This window comes from Ovis canadensis, chromosome 13, assembly GCF_042477335.2.
Source record: "Ovis canadensis isolate MfBH-ARS-UI-01 breed Bighorn chromosome 13, ARS-UI_OviCan_v2, whole genome shotgun sequence".
Taxonomy (NCBI): Eukaryota; Metazoa; Chordata; class Mammalia; order Artiodactyla; family Bovidae; genus Ovis; species Ovis canadensis.
Window position 1 is genome coordinate 93,489,307 of NC_091257.1, and position 20,581 is coordinate 93,509,887.

The following is a 20,581-nucleotide window of genomic DNA, read 5'->3' on the forward strand; positions in this document are numbered from 1 at the left end:
GGAGCTAGGGCAGGAGCAGGAGGCTCTGGCAATAATTCCAGCAGAAGCTCGCAGGGGATGGCAGTGAAGGTGGTGAGAAGCTTTGCTATTTCAGAGGCCTGAGTGGTGAGATGTGCTGTCAGGCTGCCTGCGAAGTGTGACAGAAAAAAGAGTCTATGGCCCCCCAGCTTTTTGAAGATGGTACATGAGTGAACACTTCACTGTACAGTCATGCATTTATTTTTGAGAATAGCCTATTTAGGGCACGTAACATTATACTAATTTTTCACTTATGATAATGATAAAATTTTCCTTTTAAGAATATAAGCAAAAGAGTCAGCTGACTGAAGAAAAATATTAAACAGCACAGATGGTACTTGAAACTTAACAGAAAAGTCCTGAAAGCATTCTTGAATGGTCCATTTGGAAAACACTAGCATTTTTCATCCACAGACTAGCCAACTGGATTATTCAGCTACAGTGAATAATTAAGTCTCCTCCAGCACACATAAAACTAAGGGAGGTGTTTGATATTATAAGCAAGAAGCCAGACAATAGAATGCCTCTTGTTTAGAAAGAGTGAAATCGTTAACAATCCTAATTTGGCTCAGGGAGAAAACTCACTGCGTGTTGCCACCGCTATTACACTGGCTGGTATATAACCCTCTCCAATAAAAACGAATATTCCAACAGCACGGAGTTGCACTGACAGGGAGACTGATGAATATCTGAGGTAGCTGTTCACAGATGGGGTGATGGGCTGACTTGTGTCCCCTCAAATTCATACACTGAGCCCTAGCTCCTGGCATCTCAGAATGTGCCCATGTCTGCAAACAGCCTTCCAGAAGGTGATTAAGTGGAAATGAGGCCACGAGGGTGGGCCCTCCTTCAGTCTGCCTGGTGTCCTTCTAAGAGGAAGCCCAGGTGCCCAACAGGCACGCACACCTGTACGGGGTAAAGACCACACGAGGACCCAGTGAGAAAGCGACCACCTGGAAGCCAAGGAAGTCGAACCTGCTGACACCCTGATCTTGGACTTCCAGCCTCCAGAATTCTGAATTTCCATTATTTTAGCAACGCAGTCTGTGGCACTCTGTTCTGGCAGCCCTCGCAAACTAACACAGATGCTAAGTGACATCTTAAGAAATTTGGAAAGGAAACTAAGATAGTGACAGGGGTTATCTCTGGGTGCAAGAATTATGGGTGACTCCAACCCCCTTTCTATATTTTATGATTTAAAAAAACCCAAAACCACGATTGTGGTATTTGATCAAGAAAACACTTAGGAACCATGTCAACCAAAGCGCATTTGCGATCTGCTTTGCTCGCACGCCTCCCCCAGGTGAGTCACATGGGTCACGCTCCCTCACCTTCTCCAAGCCTTTAGTTACAGGGCACCTGACTGAAGTGAGGACTGAGGATTTCCTGAGAGGGGGAGTCTCACCTAATGGTATTCCCTAAGAGACTAACTCTAAGTGGACTGTGTTTCTTAGTGTTACCAAAACCTGTTCAAGTACAATGATCAACAGCAAAGTCCAGTAGTTCCCATGGCTAAGCCCTTCATCACTGAATGAAGTTATACATGTGATCTCTATTTCAACTTACTCTCTTTGGCAAGATAAAAAATGGGCGGTTTTTTTTTGGTGGGGGGGAGCTGTGCCAGTTTGCAGGACCATAGAGACTGGAGCCAAGGAAGGTCCCAGAAAGCACCAGGTCTTAACCACTGGAGCGGGAAGAAATTCCAGAAAAACTGTGCTATTTTTTGGTGTCAGATCTTTAAAGTCAGGTTGGATTAATTACTTTAGGTGTAACTGTTCCTCGTATAAACTTTAGCAAAGAATATCCTTATGGCTGTAAATGTTCCCTCTTCATCTAACAACCAGGTCTAATTAGGAAATCCTTTTTGTAAAACAAATTTTTTTGCTACACCACTCGGCATGTGGGATCCTAGTTCCCAACCAGGGACTGAACCTGAGCCCCCTGCGGGGGAAGCAGAGTCTTAACTGCTGGACCACCAAGGAGGGCTCCCTGATTAGGAAATCTTCATCCAAATATCACAAGCTCGTTGCTATTAGTTTCGAAGCAGGTAGTGAATTCAAGTTATATCTTTCTGATGCTTCATTTTTTTTTTAACGGGTGAAGTAGGGAAAAATATTATATCAGTAAAGAATCTTGTACTTCCAAGTACCTCCACTGGAGCAGACATTCAATTACTTAAAGCGTGCGAAGTCCACATACACAACTGAACAACAACAAAAAATGAGGCAGTTAAATTTATTTTAGGTTAGCATTTGGAACAGTAACTGAGCACCACAGAGGACAAAGTCAGCTTTTGTTGCTTCCAGACTGACATTATAGGATGATTCAGTTTGAGTCAATTATGAAACAGGCATTAAAACAGCTTAATAAATGACAAAATTTGGATTGGCCAGTATCTACCAGGCAGTCTAGAAATAGTCCAAGCAGGAGTTGGAATATACATATAAATATCAGAATAACTGTAATATATACTGATTAATTACAGTAAGCATTTATTCTATTTGAATTGCAGTTCTCAACTTTTTTGGTCTCAAGACCCTTTTATACTCTTAAAAATTACTGAAGATTTCAAAGAGCTGTTGTTTATGCGGGTTCTAGCTACTGTTATTTATCAAATTAGAGAATTAAACTGAGAAATTGTAAAAATATTTAACTCACTTAATAACTAACCACAACAAACCACTATGTGTTAAGATAAACAACGGACAACTATATTTTCCAAAGAGTAAAAATAAACTGGTTAGAAGAGTGGTATGGCTTTGCAACTTTCTTTAAAATGTCTGGCTCAAAACAATAGGAGTGTGGAGAACCGGAGAACACATGTCCCGTCTGAAGGGCACAGCCACTCCTTTGCTCTGGCCAAGCGTCTGTGGTTCGCATTCTGTTTATGAGCTGCCATTCTGCAACATCTGAGGTCACCTAATTGTTCTCAAAAATCCCTTTGAGCCTTAACACCCAAGGTGTACCTCAGAGGATATTTTAACCCTCTAAGGGTAAGAATACGTAAAGACTGATAAAGGATGTATCTGGCATTGGGCAGTTATGTACTCAGTTAACCTTTATTTAGCTAAATCTTGAAGAATTTAAGTCCACAAAGTGGACAGCTTTTTAAGAGGGCTGTTACTTCTTAATCTTCCTTAAGCCATAAAGGTATTTTCACTCGAAAACTGACTAAAAGCCTGGGGAAGAACAGCCAGCAGAAATCAGGAACTGAGAACACACACAAGTATGCAGAGATTCACTCAGCTGCTTCTCATCTAAAGAGAAGCGGCTGATGAGTGCCTGGTTAGCTGGTATACTGAACTCCATAAGGCGGGAGAAGGGGATGACACAAGATGAGGTGGCTGGATGGCATCACTGACTCAATGGACGTGAGTCTGAGTGAACTCTGGGAGCTGGTGATGGACAGGGAGGCCTGGCGTGCTGCAGCTCATGGGGTCGCAAAGAGTTGGACATGAGTGAGCGACTGAACTGAACTGATCTAGTAAAGAACCATCTAGGGTTCCATGTTCTATGCGTCTAAAACTGAGCTCACTCCATGTTCACAAGCAAAATCCTCACATTTAGGACAGCAATTTTGAAAGTTGGCGAGGCTTTTTAACTGTTTCTCAACACTCCCCTACCCATAAACTGGTCAGTAATATATATGTACACACACTTTTCAGTACAATGATGACCAAACACTCACCCTATGCTAGACCTTACAAGGGCTATGAATGAAAGACAAAACAGGGGCCTCCCAATCAGAGCATGAAGTCTCACTATGGACACAAGACACACACACATGAAGTCCAATAAAACAAAGCTATTAAAACATACAAGAGAAATATAATCACAAGACAACGTTTCTTTAACCTTTGAGAAGGTCACAGACCCCTCGGAATATGACGAAACCTAAAGAGGTGGGGCTGTGTTTCTAAGAGGGACTAGACTTTATCCTGAAGGTAATTAGTGGGGAGCTACAACAGGCTCTGAGCAGGGCAAGAGATAAGGCAAATCTCTGCGGTAATGTTCAGGATGTGCTGAAGGATTAGAGGTCAGGTTAGGGATGTGTTACTCTGAACATCTCAGGATACAAAGGCAGAAGCATCTGCTTGGAGCAAATATTGGGACAACAGAACAGGTCATCAAACGACTTACAGGCTGAGGTAGGTGGGATGTTAAGAGATTTAAGGTAGCACATATTAATTTGTATGACTGTGGTGGTGGTTCTGATTTTTATAAAGAGATATTAAAACACTGGCCTTTACATGGTAGGCTTTAGATGAATATTTGTTGACAATTAAAAAAAAACTGAGTGAAAAATAAAAAGGTATGTACAATCCATTTTATAAAAGATAAACACAAAATCAACCCATGCATCCCTACATGTCTCCCCGACCCAGGGGTCGAGCCCATGTCTCCTGCGTCTCCTGCAGTGAAGGCGGGTTCTTTTCCTCGGGGCCGTCGGGGAAGCCCCTTACACGTGTATACTCACATAAATTATCTTTCGATGCCATGGAAGTGAAAAAAATGAAAGTGTTAGTCGCTCAGTCTTGTCCGACTCTTTGTGAACCCATGGACTGTAGCCTGCCAAGCTCCTCCATCCGTGGAATTCTCCAGGCAAGCATACTGGAGTAAGTTGCCACTTCCTACTCCATGGAATCTTCCCGCCCCAGGGATCGAGCCTGGGTCTCCGGCAATGGGGGCAGGTTCTTTACCCCCTGAGCCACCGGGGAAGCCGTGGAAGCAGAATCACAAGCGGAAGGGTATCTGGTTACCACTCTATTCTGAAAAGGCTGCTCAGAGTCATGGCGAAGTGGCCTCCCACAAGCAAGAATCAGAACCTAACTTCAGAGAAAACTCTACAATCTCTCAGCAGAGGACTAAGAGCACGGACCTAAGCTCAGGTCCACACTCTGCCACTTACTAGCAATCTAGTTGAGGGACCGTGCAAGTTACCTTGAACCTCAGCACAACAGGGGTGCCGATACTCCTTGCTTCTGCGGGAGGTGAGGAAGAATCAATGCGCTGAAACCTATAAAGCACTTGGTGTTATACCAGGCGCAGAGCCTGAGTCCCCTCCGCCGGCACACCATCACAGTGTAAAAACCCTCACTTGATCCCATATCCCCTTCTAGCTACTAGCGCATTGTTGTTTTTAGCAAAAAACCCTCAAGAGGGCTGTCTTGACTCCTTGTCTGCAGTTTTTCACCTGACCTGCACCTACTCCACTCAAGGTTCTCTAGCGAGTCACTCACCCAAACTGCTCCCCAGGGCGCGAGGCCCCTAGCCAAGCCCTGTGGCGGACGCTCAGTCCCCACCTCCCGATCTGGAGCGCCGGCAGCGCCCCCCCCCCCCCCCCCCCCCCCCCCGCTGGTCCTGTGACTCCTCCCTAAGCCTCGGGCTCTCTGCAACCTCACGCACAGAGGAGCCTCATCGCCCTGACCTCCTGCCACTGGCTGCCCGGCCTCAGTGCACAGCTCACTGATCGCTGTTTTTCTGTCTACTTGACTCCCCAAGTGATCTTACCCAGATCAAGGATGCTAATAACTCTCCAATAAGAGGTGGCAAGAATACACAGAAGAACTGTACAAAAAAGATCTTCACAACCCAGATAATTACGATGGTGTGATCACTCACCTAGAGCCAGACATCCTGGAATGTGAGGTCAAGTGGGCCTTAGGTAGCATCACTACAAAGAAAGCTAGTGGCGGTGACAGAATTCCAGCTGAGCTATTTCAAATCCTGAAAGATGACGGTGTGAAAGTGCTACACTCAATGTGCCAGCAAATATGGAAAACTCAGCAGTGGCCTCAGGACTGGAAAAGGTAAGTTTTCATTCCTTTGTTTATAGTCCTAAACAAACGCAATGCCAAAGAACGTGCGGACTACCGCACAATTGCACTCATCTCTCAAGCTAGTAAAAGTAATGCTCAAAATTCTCCAAGCCAGGCTTCAGTAATACGTGAACTGTGAACTTCCAGATGTTCAAGCTGGTTTTAGAAAAGGCAGAGGAACCAGAGATCAAATTGCCAACATCCGCTGGATCATGGACAAAGCAAGAGAGTTCCAGAAAAACATCTCTTTCTGCTTTCTTGACTCTGCCAAAGCCTTTGACTGTGAGGATCACAATAAACTGTGGAAAATTCTGAGAGAGATGGGAATCCCAGACCACCTGACCTGCCTCTTGAGAAACCTATATGCAGGTCAGGAAGCAACAGTTAGAACTGGACATGGAACAACAGACTGGTTCCAAATAGGAAAAGGAGTACGTCAAGGCTGTATATTGTCACCCTGCTTATTTAACTTACATGCAGAGTACATCATGAGAAACGCTGGGCTGGAGGAAGCACAAGCTGGAATCAAGATTGCTGGGAGAAATATCAATAACCTCAGATATGCAGAAGACACCACCCTTATGGCAGAAAGTGAAGAACTAAAGAGCCTCTTGATGAAAGTGAAAGAGGAGAGTGAAAAAGTTTGCTTAAAGCTCAACATTCAGAAAACTAAGATCATGGCATCTGGTCCCATCACTTCATGGGAAATAGATGGGGAAACAGTGGAAACAGTGTCAGACTTTATTTTTCTGGGCTCCGAAATCACTGCAGATGGTGATTGCAGCCATGAAATTAAAAGACGCTTACTCCTTGGAAGCAAAGTTATGACCAAGCTAGACAGCGTATCAAAGGCAGAGGAGACATTACTTTGCCAACAAAAGTCCATCTAGTCAAGGCTATGGTTTTTCCAGTAGTCACGTATGGATGTGAGAGTTGGACTATAAAGAAAGCTGGGTGCCGAAGAATTGATGCTTTTGAACTGTGGTGTTGGAGAGGACTCTTGAGAGTCCCTTGGACTGCAAGGAGATCCAACCAGTCCATCCTAAAGGAGATCAGTCCTAGGTGTTCACTGGAAGGACTGATGTTGAAGCTGAAACTCCAATCCTTTGGCCACCTGATGCGAAGAGCTGATTCATTGGAAAAGACCCTAATGCTGGGAAAGACTGAGGGCAGGAGGAGAAGGGGATGACAGAGGATGAGATGGTTGGATGGCATCACTGACTCAATGGACAGGGGTTTGGATGTTCTCCGGGAGTTGGTGATGGACAGGGACACCTGGCATGCTGCGGTTGATGGGGTCACAAAGAGTCGGACACGACTGAGCGACTGAACTGAATTTATATTTCGCATTAACTGCCTGCTAGCCATCTCCATTTAGATGCCTAACAGGCCTCTCCAACTTGATTCCAGACAAAACTCCCTTGCACTCCCCAAAAAACAAAAACTACCCACCCCTCAATCTCAGTGTATGGCACAGATTTCCCAGACTAGAGACCCTGGAGTTACGGTAAGAAATCTTTCCCTTGTAACCCCATATTTAACCCATTTCCAAATATATCCCCAGCACGACTGTCTTCACCATCCGGACCGCAAGCACCGCAGCACACGCCGCCTCAGCCCCCCCGGTTTCTGTCTACTGGCCATTCTCTACAGCAAGCTCTTTAAAGGTAACTCAGACGCCACAGCTGCCCCTTCCAACTAGCCCCAAACTCCTGAGCTCACCCACAGAGCCCCGCTGACTTCCCTAACACCATTTCCTGCCTCCCTCCCCTTGCTCCTCGCCCTCCTCCAGCCACACCAGCCTCCCTGAGCTTTCTGAACAGGCCATCTGATGTTGCTTTGCACTGGACGCTTGCTCACCCCAGAATTCTCTGCCCCAGAGCTGGGCATGGTGGCGGGCTCCCTTTTTCTTCATCTAAAGTCTACCTTCCCATTCCCTTATCATGCTTTATTTTTCTTCACAGCACCATTACCACTCGACATTTAAATGTACAGTATTCATTTCCACGTCATTAGTTGTTTATTGTCTGTCTCTCCCATCTGAACATAAATTCCCTGAGAGTAAAACTTCTGTTTTGTTCCCTACTGAATTTCCAATGCGTCAGAGTGCTCTGCCAAAGGATGTACTCAAATGCCTGCTGAATGACTGAATGGGTAGCTGGGTGTTAGCTACGGATTTTGTCTGAGAATGAATAATGTTCATGTCACAAAATTCTAACTCTGGTTTATTTTTGAAAACATGGCAGGGAAATATTCACAGCACTATTAAAAGGGAATCTAACATTATAAAGATTATCCAAGGGACTAATATGGATTTTAAGTCACCCAGGAAAGTTATACGTTAAATTTTGAATGTGAGGATATGAAGAAGAAACACCACTCTTCAGCGAGGAGCTGGGCAGTCTGTAGCGGGCCTCTGAGAGCCGCCTGCCCCCTACCCCATGGTCCTTCACACAATGACTGTGCTGCACCTTTTCTTTTTCTTTAAATTTCATCTTCTTTCCTTTTCATTGTCTGACTCACTCTCACAGCTTCTCAAGCTAAGAGCCGTGACTCACTCCACTTCCCCTCCCCAGGATCCGGTGCGCTCCCTGGTATGCAATGGTGCTCAATTAATGCTTCCTGACTCAAGAAAAGGCAGCACCTCTTCCTCTCCTATCATAGCCTCTAATATGGTATGCTGTGGCCAAAACACTGAATACTGATACTATGTAAGTGAGATACCAAAGGTTCTTTATTTTGAGGTAATTAAAATTCGGTAAGTAGTTTTATTTTTTAATGAAGTGTGATCAAGACTTTTAGAGAACCCCCTTTTTTTTTAAAAGAGGGAAAACTGTTTCTCTCCCCAGACCACACAAGTTAAGGATTCTTTACAAATTGAACTTTGCTTCATTAAATATATATGAAAGCATGTTACTGATATTTCAAACCATTTAGAAACTGCTTACAAAGTTAATACACCAATATTTTCTACAAAACAAGAGCATTTAGCTCTGAATGGCCTGACAACACCCTTCTTCTAGAACCTCAGGGGCAACTCCAGGGATAAAAATCCAAATACTTGTTAGAGATCCTACAGACCCTGTGAGTGTATCAGTCACAGGGGGACTTCATCCCATCCCAATGAGAGAGAATAGGTTCAAAATCACGATACGTTACTTTAAACAAAAGACTTCAGTGAATATACTAAAAATTAAATCCATATATGTCAAAACCCAGAAGTATTAACAGGTTAGAAAAACTCAGGAACACTAACATATTTTCTTCCTCTGGCACTCAATCTACTGAATTAACCTAAATTTTAAGATTCCTAAAATTTCTAAAATCTCCTAAAAGGCAGCTGAAACAACAGCTTCAAGAGACAATACCTTTACAAGAGTATGTAAAAATGGACTCTTGTTAATCTTAATAAACTGTAACTATTCAAAGGTTAACTATGAAAATGTTAAGATAACTTTATCAAGGTGCTAAAATAACACAGCAATCCAAGATTTATAAAAAGAAAACATTTGTTACTGTTACTTCAGAATTCTTCTTTCCAGAAGGATTTTTCCTGGATCTGTGTCAGTATTAACAGTCAGCCAGTTATTCTCTTGGCTAAATATAAACTGGAAAGTCAGCAGCTGCAGGATATCACGAAGAAAAGATGACAACCAGGTTAGAAAAGCATGAATAATTGACTGGGTTTCACATCACGTCCTAGTAAAACATTTAGCGCAGTAACATGAGACACAGTAGCATATTAAAATATTTCTGGTAAAAAAAGAATTTTGAAGCCCTTTAAAACAAGTGGCAGGTATCTCAGCAGGTCAACCCTGGAAAACCCTGGCCTGGCTTGGGTCTTGATTTAAAATGGCAGCGCCTCACAGGTCTCTCTGGAAAGAAAGCCACCAGCTGAAACTGACTTGGGTGCCCATTCAGGGAAGACAGTGAACTGAGCTAGGAGTTTGGTGGTGCTACCATCTGGGAAAATAAGGATACCTGGAAGGTGAAGCACCTGGATTAAATGCTCCTGACATAAAGTGAGGGGGCAGGTAACTTTTATTTCTGAGCAACCAGCATGTGAAGTCTGGGTGCCTACTTAGGACCTGTCCCAAGGAGGATGTTTCTTCTCTCCTTCTCTATAGCAATGATTCTCCCAAGTATGGTCCCCAAACCCACAGCCTTCACATCACCTGCGAACCCACTAGAAGTGTGAATTCTCAGGCCAGACACCAGAACACTACGCTACAGCACAGAATTATCCGACCAAAAACTGAGGGTAGAGCCCAGCAACCTAACAAGCCCTCCAGGTGATTCTAAAATGTTCCAGTTTGAGAATCGAAGAAGGCGATGGCACCCCACTCCAGTACTCTTGCTTGGAAAATCCCAGGGACAGAGGAGCCTGGTGGGCTGCAGTCCATGGGGTCACTAGGAGTTGGACACGACTGAGCGACTTCACTTTCACTTTTCACTTTCATGCACTGGAGAAGGAAATGGCAACCCACTCCAGTGTGATTGCCTGGAGAATCCCAGGAACAGGGGAGCCTGGTGGGCTGCCGTCTATGGGGTCACAGAGTCGGACACGACTGAAGCCACTTAGCAGCATCTAGGGGAAGAAACATCCCCCCTTTTATCATCCTTTAGAGTCCAGGCGATGTGACAACAAATAGCTGGTGACAAAATGCAAGGCCCCATGTCTCTCTGCTGGGGTGATGAAGGCCAGAAACTGCATTTCCTCTGAAAGGGGTGAAGACAAAGAATAACGTGGTGTCTCAGGACACTAGGGAAGGAGAGGACAGAGCAAATGCTATTCTAAAGTCCCTCTGGAAGTACCAACTCATCAGGGCAAGAGCTTTCCTTTTTGAAAGGTTGAACAGGCATTTTCGCTTCTATCCTTCTGGATTAGTTCACTGTGACACGCAGTGTCTGTTGAGCACCTGCTATTTGCTAGGGACCACACAAGTGCTAGGGACACAGCAAAGAGCAAGGCAGAATCCTGTCCTACTGGAGAGGCCCAGAAAATATGCTTAGAAAAAAACACTCTCAAACAAACAGAAACACCCCGAGAAACCTTCAGACAAGGTTAAGCAAGGTTTAGAAGAGAACAGAACAGAGCTGTGATGCGTGAGAAGACCAGGCTGAAAAGGGTGGGAAGGACGGCTTTTCTGGAGAGCTGAGACCTGGAGGAGGAGAAGCAAGCAGTCAGTCACATGCAGGCCAAGCTTCCCAAAGCAGAAGGGCAGGAGCAGAGGTGCCGTATCACGTGAGGTCACAGCAGGCAAGGCCAAGACCATGGCGGGCCCTAAGGGCCATGGGAGAGAGACGGATTTTATTCTAAGCGCAGCACGAAGGGCTTTCTGCTGGGAGTGGCAGTTTCTGTTTTCTCGTCTGTGAGAAGTCATTCTACTTCCTCTATAGAGAATGGATTGGAAAAAGGCATGACTGCAAGCAGGAGGCCTTTGCTGTCTTCTAGGCGAAAGGAAGGTGGTTCTGGTAGGAACCACTGTCTTGGTGGCAGTAATGCCGAGAGAGGGGAGGAGGATCTGGCCTCTATTCTGGGGTTACACCTATGGATTTGCACAGGGTGAAAGCGACAATGAAGAAAGAACCCTACTCGGTGTTATTATTACCACCCACGAAGGAACCAATCTGCCAAGGCAGGAATGTCAACAGACCTGCCAACGGCTGAAGGAACTTGAGATGCCCAGCTGGAGAACAGGCAACGGGGGCTGGAAAAACGCTGCCATCGCCAAACCGCATGCCCTGGAGCAGAGCTGTCCCAGTTCTGCACCCTGGATCCCCCGCCCTGGCTCTGGGCTTCAGGCAAGTCATTTCTCTTCTCTGGGCCTCAGTTTCCTCATCTTCACAATAGATACCTGCTTCAAAGGGTTACTGTCAGAAACAAGATGATGTATTTAATATAGCGTCTAGCACACAGTTAGCCCTAGAAGTGCCATTTAAAAAGAAATCTGAAAGGCCTGCATGTAACTGAGGACCAGGACTGACGACATCACGGAGCCCCAACGAGTGTGAGTTACTGAGTGTGAAGTATAAGCAAGAGCAAGCAGTGGCCTTCACTCTCATCAGACAGCACACAACCCAGAATGGGATAAGAAGTGGTCAGGGATGCTATGAAGAGTTCCTGCTACAGGTGGCACTAACTTCTCATTAAAGCCCATTCTCACCAAGATTAAACACGTCAAGACCAAGGAAGAGCACACGGGCAAATCCACGCCTTTCCATTTCCTTCCGAAGGTGCTGGAGTAAGCTGGGGAAGGAATCGGAGTCAAAACCCCTGGCTCTAATCTTGAGTGTCACCACGCCTCGGCCAGCCACCAATCTCCCTCGGGAATGCTATGGGGCCAACACCTCCCCTGGAGAGCACACGAGTTGTGGAGAGTTGAATGAGATGATATAACAGGTAAGTTGAAGCATGAGGAAACCTCTAAAACACTGTATGCAATGTGAAAGAAATAGTTTTAACATCTCTCCATCACCCAATGTGCTGCTCTGTACTTCCCTGGGGACTTTCAGAATTAGAGACTTGAGTGAGGGCGAGAGAAAGAGAATACAGTTGGGGGAAGAGGGTGGTTTTAAAGTTCCTGTGAAGGGGGAAATCATGGCCATCACACCCTGGCAGTCCCTAAGAGGAACCATAGGTTGTTCTGGCCCAACACAGCGTTTCCTTCCATCACTGGGGCAGACTGGTACTTCTTCAGCTGAGCACCACGTGATGTTCTCTTGAAAGCAGAGTCCCTGTTGTACAAAAGGCACCTACCTACAAGCGGCATAAGAAGATGCTCACACAGTGAGACACACGGGAAGGAGACAAGCTAAGAGATTACAGGTTCTCATCTGCCAGCTCCAGCTTTCTGGGGAACACTCTTGAACGGAACGCAAGACCGTAAGCTCCACCGCCCATGTGGTGACATGTTCATAAGAGGGCTGTGTGCATGAGGCCGCTCCAAAACATGTGGGTTTAAAATGTAACGGGCTTACTCTCCTGGCACTATGCTTTTGGTTAACATCAGGGTAGCCTGTGGGATGCTGGGTCAGAGGAAAGACCTGGCCGCCAAGGGTTACTCTTTGAGGCCCTGCAATCTTGGTCAAGGCAGGAGGAAGTAACCTGTCCTAACACAAGCATCCTGAGGACTCGGGTGGGGTTTTCACAGTTCCACCCTCTAAGATTTATGCGGAAATCACACACTGCAGAAGCAAAAGAGGCAGAAAGGTGCTGTCACCAAGCGCTGAAAGCAGTGGCCACGGAAAATGGAGCTCAGCCCTCACAGGAACTCGGAGGCTTCACAGCTGTTTCCTGGGACCCAGGGGCCCAGACTCATCAAGAGGCTTGTTCTAAAGCTGCCTCCGGAAGGCCTCGGGGCCCCTGACCACACCTGAAGGACTTCTCAGGGTTAGAAAGCAGAGGGGCCTGTGCACTTGTTTCAGTCTAACCCAGCAGCCTGCCCCAAGTCATAGCAATACAATCTTTCTGCTTCCCACTTCAGCGCTCTACACTCCTCTTACTGCCTGGGAGGAGAGGTCAGATCCTGCCATTCTTCTCTTTTTAAGACCCTCATTCATTCACTCACCAAATATTTACTGAATGCCTACTTCAGACCAGGTGCTTGTTCAATGGCTTCCTTTCACACTGAATAAAATCCAAAGCCCTCTCTCTCTAACCTATCTCTTTAACAAGCCTCCCTTACACACTGAAGTCTTCGGTTCTTTCAATCTGCCAAGCGGATTCCTGTCACAAGGCCATTCCACTCACTGTCCCCCAACTCCGGCCTGTGACACACACCGCCAGCTCCTTCCATCATCTGCTTGAGTCCAAATACCTACTCTTGGAGAAGCCTTCCCTGACCACCTCTCCGGACAGCACCATATCACACAGCTTCCTTCACAGCGTTTACTGCTATCTGAAATCTTAATTATGTATTCCTTTAATGGGCTTCTCCTTGACTAGATTAGAAGCTCTTTGAGGACACGGGTTATGTCCACCCTGTTCACTCTCCATAAAGGGGCACAGTAAATTCTTAACAAATATCTGTTGAACGCACAGACAAAGGAGTTCTCGGAAGTCCAGTTCCAGGGCATCTCAAAACCTGTTCCCTGTTACCTAAACCATGCCAAGTGCTCTTGTATGCCACTAGACAGCAGCTGACGATGTTTTATCTGATGACCACAGCATTTAGGAAGCACTCTTCAACTGGGAGGATCTCAAGAAGTTAGAATTAAGTAGCTGTTAAACCGGATTATAGATAGCCAATCTCCAGTCACTGCCAAGGAGCTGAGCGGCAATACCACCGTAAGGACGGCGGCTATGGGCACAGCCGTGTGAACAGCCTCCCCGGTCCACAGCAACCTGGCCGGGTGTTACTCCGCTGAGAGGAGCCTCACGGCAGTCTGGCCTGACTCAGCCCCTCTTCTGAGAATGTCCGTGGCAGTCTCTTGGTAAATGAATTGACTCAGCACTGTTCCAACTGAATCCAAATCCAGGAAAGGGAGGTGTGGTTTCCTCTATCCTTCAGGAAGACCCCATGGCTTTCAGTGTAAAAGACAGCTTGTGGTAGGTGACTCCGGTCAGACCCCCGACGTCCAACTCCTTCCATGCCCATCTAACAACCAGACAAAGACGGCCCCTCAGGACACTAGAGGAGTCACATGCGGGGAAGACAGACTCCCTCACCCTGCTCACTTCTGGTCACCAACCTTTCCTACCAGTGCTGCTGCGGCCTTATACAGCTGGAGGATTCCAGTGCCCAGCCCGGTGGTCCTGTTTGTTTTCCCCCTCAGAGGCCGCCCACGGTCACCTCATTTGGGAGGACTTCTTTGGCCAATTTCACTGCCAGACACCTCAGGGGACACCCTGCTCGCCAAAAGGGAGACACTCCGTCACTCCCAAATCCTGCACTTCCAGAATCTGACTCTCTTGCCTCACTGGCCCCTCTGGGGGACCTTCCCCAATCATCACCCTGTCTCCTCCAGAAGGTCACCTGAATCCATCCCCTGCTCCCCAGCTGTGAATGTTCACTCTGAAACAGATTCCTTTAGGACTTGACCCTCTGGAGCATCTTAGGGGAGTACAGAGCAAGGAATGCAAAATAAATGCTGCTTCCCTTTACCTACCAGAGTCTGGAAGAACTCCCCCTGGCCCAGAGTGCAGCCCCCTCAATCCCTCTTGCATCTCGACTTTCTTCTCCAGTTCCCATTTCATTTATTCCTCTCCCCATGACCATCCAACCATTGGGGAACTTCTGACCTGAACCCCCATATGTTACCAATACCTGAAAGAGTGTAAGAGAGACAGTCTCCATATGAGACACTCCTAAGGTATGTGTCCCTCACCCAAATAAAAGAGATGTTTCTTCTCTAAGAAGAACATCTCTGAAACCTGATTTCCAGTCTCACTCACTGCATGGGGCTTCCCTCAGTCGACCCTTCCCCTAACACACACCTCCAGAGCTCCCAACTCATCTGTTCTTCACCCAGGATCGCAAGCTTCCACTGACCGCCCTACTCAGAGCTCGCCTCCTAAAACCTAACATCTATCTCCTCAAATAGGGGCCTGGTAATGATGGGGCCATTGCACTTTCAGCTGCTCCAACCAAATCCCTCTGGAATCTGAGAAATCCCTCTCCCCTTCTCACGTATCCTGTGGAGATGCCCTTAATCCCAGCTCCCCCACCGCAAAAGCTGCCATCCCAAGACGCCCCCTTTCTAATCAGCGTAAAAATTTTCTCAGTTAACCCAATCCCCTCAACTTACACGGATCATGCCCTTAAACAACGGGGCATCCTATCACTCACCCCTCAGGATCCCGTTTCCTTCCCTCATTCTTCCTCAGGGGCTTCTCTGAAGTCAGGGCCAAACGGACATCCCCAAGGCTCCTCCCCCCGCTCAGACACCCAGCATCCAATAAAGGACTTCCATCTCTTTAGGGGCGCCTCCTTGTCCTCTAGGGGACCCCCCGATCTCGTCTAAGGAGCCGGCAGCCCCCGACTCCTCCGGAGTGGCCCTGGGTCCCCCTCGCCCGCTCCGGCCGTTCTGCAGCGCCGCAGGGCCGGGCCCTTCCTCTCCGCAGGGCCCTCACGCCGCCCGGGGGAGCCTCGGCCTCACCGCGCCGCCCACAGGCCCCTCAGGCCCCCGCCCGTGCTTCCGGCCACCGCCTGCTCCTCCTCCCCGCTCCGGCCGCCCGCGTCGCCGCCGCGGGGCCGAGCGGACAGCGGCCCTGCAGAGGCCCTGGCCCCGCAGCAGGGGCCTGTGCGGGTCTCCGGCCCCCGGCCCAAGCCCATGCCCCCTCGGCCGGCTGGGCCCGGCGCCCCCGCTCACCCGAGCCCGTGGTGGCTGCCATCTTGCGTCGCTGTCGCTCAAAGGCCGGCCCCTTCTTCACCCCCCACCGTCCCCGGGCTTTTCTGCGCAGGCGCGTGCGCAGGCGCGGACGCCTCTCTGACGCCTGCTCCGCGGGCCGCTCGACCCGTTGCATGGAAGGTTTTTTTTCCCCTGCCCTTTTAGAGCGAGGAAACATTTGCGTGCGTGAGGGCCCAGCAACCTGCAAGGCCCTCCAGACTCTGGTGCGAGGCAGGTATTGAGGTGCTTGGTGAGGCAAGGGTGATCAGACTGGGAAGGGTGTGATTAAAAGACAAGAAAGCTTTAAAAGAGCGCCTGTTGTCATAATCTATAATACAATGTAATCTGAAGAAAAAATAAACAACCCACCAAAACCCCAAAACCTGAATCACTATGCTGTACACCTGAAACTAACACCATATTGTAAGTTAACTATACTTCAATAAAAATAAGCAAATAGATGCAAATTTATAATATTGTTTAAAAGCACTTATCTTGCCCTGCGCTTTTTCCTCTGTGAGGTTTGGGTTAAAGTGAAAAATGAGGGCGAGAGGGGTTAAGATATTTATATAAACTCAGCCCTTAAGTAATTGAGTCAGAATTTGAACCCAGGCCATATGTCTTGCTTCCCAGATCAATGCTTCCAGGTCAGAAGGGGCTTGAAGCAGGGCGGTTAAAGGATTCCGGGGCATATATATATATATGGCAGTGAAAACATTCACTAATTCACTCAAATATTTACTAAGCATCTACTATGTGCCAGACACTTTCATAGGTGCTGTGGATGGATATACATCCCTGAAGAAGCAAGCTCCTGCTCTCATGGGCTTACATTTTAGTTGGAGGCAGGAAGAAAGTAAACAAATAGGGAAGAACCTAACTATAATAGGATAGGAAATAAACCAAGGGAGGAGTGGTCAGGCCTCTTATGGAAGTCACATTTCAACAGACACCTGAACGATGGGAAGCAGATGGTGGGAGTGACATGTGCAAAGGCCCAGGAAACATATATTGGCAAATGTTAAATTCAAGAAGTTGACTCCTCTAGCATAAGTGGTCTGAGAAACCCTTATGTGGACGTAAAGACTGAGGCTGGAAGAGAGGAAAGGTTTGCTTCATGGTGGCACAGCTACACACTGGCAGAGAAAGGACCAGAACTTTCAGTACAAAGGAACAAGGAAGCTGGACACCTGCACCCAAGTCACCTGGTTCTGACAGCAGTGCCTCCTAAGCATCTCTCTACCCCATCCACGTCTAGGCTCCCCTTGTCTCCCACGTGGAGGATCCCAGCAGCCTCCATTCTTGCCCCCCTGTTCCATTCTCCTTATGACAGCCTGAGTCTGCCCAGGTGCTCAATCGTGTCTGATGGTAGCCCGCCAGGCTCCTCTGTCCATGGAATTCTCCAGGAGAGAATATTGGAGTGGACAGCCATCCCCTTCTCCAGGGGATCTTCCCCACCCAGGGGATGGGTTGCTATTTCTTTCTCCAGGAGATCTTCCTGACCCAGGGATGGAATCCAGATCTCCCACATTGTGGGCAGACTCTTTACTGTCTGAGCCACCAGGGAAGCCCCTTCCCACTACTGGTCACATGCAGTCATCTTGACATTATACCCTGTATCAAGTGATTCAAATTTACCTTGAAGGGCACACAAAATATTTGCCCTGGACTTTCTTTCAGTCACTGTACAATGTTAAATAACAGATGGGAAGCATTTGGGTTCCTAAAGTGGACTCATCTCTGGAGTGAAATGTTCTGGGTTCGAGTTCGCCACTCACTTGGCTGTGTGACTTGAGGCAAGAGACTTGAACCTCTCCTGGCATCAATTTCCCCTTCTGAAAAGGGTGATAAGGATACCAATCTCATGGGATTGCTATGGAGATAAAATGCGCTGATAAACGCTTGGGCACCCAAAGAGGAGGGGACATCTACCAAGCTGTCAAATCCAGCTTTTAATCCGCACAGCTCAATGACACGACAGCTCCTAGGAATATCCTCATTTTAGAGATGAGGAAACAGACGCAGAGCTAACAGGTGGAGGAATTAGGGTTAGAACAAAAGCCCCTTATTCATGATGCGCATGTGTGTTTACCCGCATAGATTCCTTGGTTCCCGTGGGGAATGTCTGTCAAGCGAAACTGACCAGAAAGAGAATTTCGGCACAGTCCGCCTGGCAGGACTAAGTGAAGGGCGACAGCCCGGGGCATGCTGGTTGTTGTAGTCCAGCGGCGCGGCGGAGCCTATTGGGAGTTGTAGTCCTCCGCGTGCTAAAGCGCTCTCGGAGTCACAGCCAGTCCCCAGAGCCGCATCGCTCTTGCGCCTGCGCCCCAGCCTCTCCTTGCGTTTGAGCTGGTAGCTTCAGCTGATTCCGTTGGGAGTCCCGTTTTATCGGATGCGTGGGAAGGTGAAAATGGGTAATACAGCTAAAGAATTTAGAAAACAGCTTGACACAGTGGAAGGGCTACAGAAGGATTGGCTGTCAGTATTTATTTCCTCGATGACCTTTGCAAAGTTGGCGGTTATCTCCACATTTGTCAGACTTGGAAACTGAGATTCGGTGGAGTAAGATGGCTTCCCCAGGTCAGGCAACAAGAGAAGTAAAATCAGGTTTGGAATCCAGTTCTTTTAACCCTGGGGCGCTCGGTGTTCCCTCTGCGGTGAGGGAGCTGAAGCCTGGGAAGCTTTAAGCGAAATGAGAAATGACGTGGGCAGGTTTGCATTTTAACAGAGTGCAGCCTGGCTGCCTCAAGGAAATTGAATCGGGCTGCAGCAAGACTGGAGGTGAGAGGTTCAGAGAGGAGGTGTACCAGGCCAGTCGTGTCCTTCTGTCCTTCAGAAGCCTGGTTTTGTTTAGGAGGCCGAAGGTTCAGCTTCCAGGTGTGAACCCAAGCCAGTCACAGGCACTGCCATTTCCTCTTGCCAGTGGTTGGTCCAGGGGTGTGCCTATGACTTAGATCTTTCTGACCAGTAAACTGGGGAGAAGGCATGTTTGAAAGTTTCCTCTCATGAAAATAGCTGGGGAGAAAGCCTTTTTTGTCCCCCCCTTTTTTTCCATATAATATGATGTTGTGATGGTTGGAGCTGTGACACTCATTGAGATACCATGAGGCACAAGCCTGATGCTGAAAAGCCAACACACCAAAGATGCCAGCACAGAAAAATGGCAAGAGCTAGGTAGGACCTGGATGATGTAGTTGAGCAGTTGAACAAATCTCAGAGCTGCCTACCTATAGGGTTCTTAAGACATGTGTTTTGATTTAGGTCATACCTGAATGGTCTAGTGGTTTTCCCTACTTTCTTCAATTTAAGTCTGAATTTGGCAATAAGGAGTTCATGATCTGAGCCATAGTCAGCTCCCAGTCTTGTTTTTGCTGACTATATAGAGCTTCTCCATCTTTGGCTGCAAAGAATATAATCAATCTGATTTCAGTATTGACCATCTGGTGATGTCCATGTGTAGAGTCTTCTCTTGTGTTGTTGGAAGAGGGTGTTTGCTACGACCAGTGCGTTCTCTTGGCAAAACTCCATTAGCCTTTGACCTGCTTCGTTTTGTACTCCAAGGCCAAATTTGCCTGTACTCCAGGTAGCTCTCAACTTCCTACTTTTGCATTCCAGACCCCTATAATGAAGAAGATGTCTTTTTTGGGTGTTAGTTCTAGAAGGTCTTTTTTATTTTTTTATTTAAAAAAATTTTTAAATTAATTATTATTATTTTTTTACTTTACAATACTGTATTGGTTTTGCCATACATTGACATGAATCTAGAAGGTCTTATAGGTCTTCATAGAACTGTTAACTTCAGCTTCTTCAGCATTACTGGTCAGGGCATAGACTTGGGTTACTGTGATACTGAATGATTTGCCTTGGAAATGAAGAGAGATTATTCTGTTGTTTCTGAGATTGCATCCAAGTACTGCATTTTGGACTCTTTTGTTGACCATGATGGCTACTCCATTTCTTCTAAGGGGTTCTTGCCCACAGTAGTAGATATAATGGCCATCTGAGTTAAACTCACCCATTCTGGTCCATTTTAGTTCGCTGATTCCTAAAATGATGATGTTCACTCTTGCTATCTCCTGTTTGACCACTTCCAATTTGCCTTGATTCATGGACCTAACATTCCAGGTTCCTATGCAGTATTGTTCTTTACAGCATTGGATTTTACTTCCATTACCCGTCACGTCCACAACTGGGTGTTGTTTTTGCTTTGGCTCCATCTCTTCATTCTTTCTGGAGTTACTTCTCCACTCTTCTCTTCAGGCAGTGATCAAGACCAAGAAAAAGAAAGGCAAAATGGTTGTCTGAGGAGCCTTACAAATAGCTGTGAAAAGAAGAGACGTTAAAGCAAAGGAGAAAAGGAAAGATATACACATTTGAATGCAGATTTCCAGAGAATAGCAAGGAGAGAAAAG

At 47.1% G+C, this 20,581-nt stretch overlaps 1 protein-coding gene across 6 annotated transcripts in view; it reads right to left on the reverse strand.

Moving 5' to 3' along the window:
• Positions 1-16,242, reverse strand: part of UBE2V1 (ubiquitin conjugating enzyme E2 V1) — a 28,819-nt gene extending 12,577 nt beyond the window's left edge. For 2 of the 6 annotated variants that reach the window (XM_069548817.1, XM_069548813.1), the window contains exons 1-2: positions 16,152-16,193; positions 11,495-11,711 (exon numbers count right to left, since the gene is read on the reverse strand). In XM_069548817.1, the coding sequence (XP_069404918.1) occupies positions 11,495-11,566 (72 nt within the window). In that variant the 5' untranslated portion in view covers positions 11,567-11,711; positions 16,152-16,193. Of the gene's footprint in view, positions 1-9,359; positions 9,461-11,494; positions 11,712-15,628; positions 15,949-16,151 lie in introns of those variants that run through there. The other 4 variants (XM_069548818.1, XM_069548814.1, XM_069548816.1 and 1 more) reach the window with 4 other exon arrangements.
• Between the last annotated feature and the right edge of the window lie 4,339 nt (positions 16,243-20,581).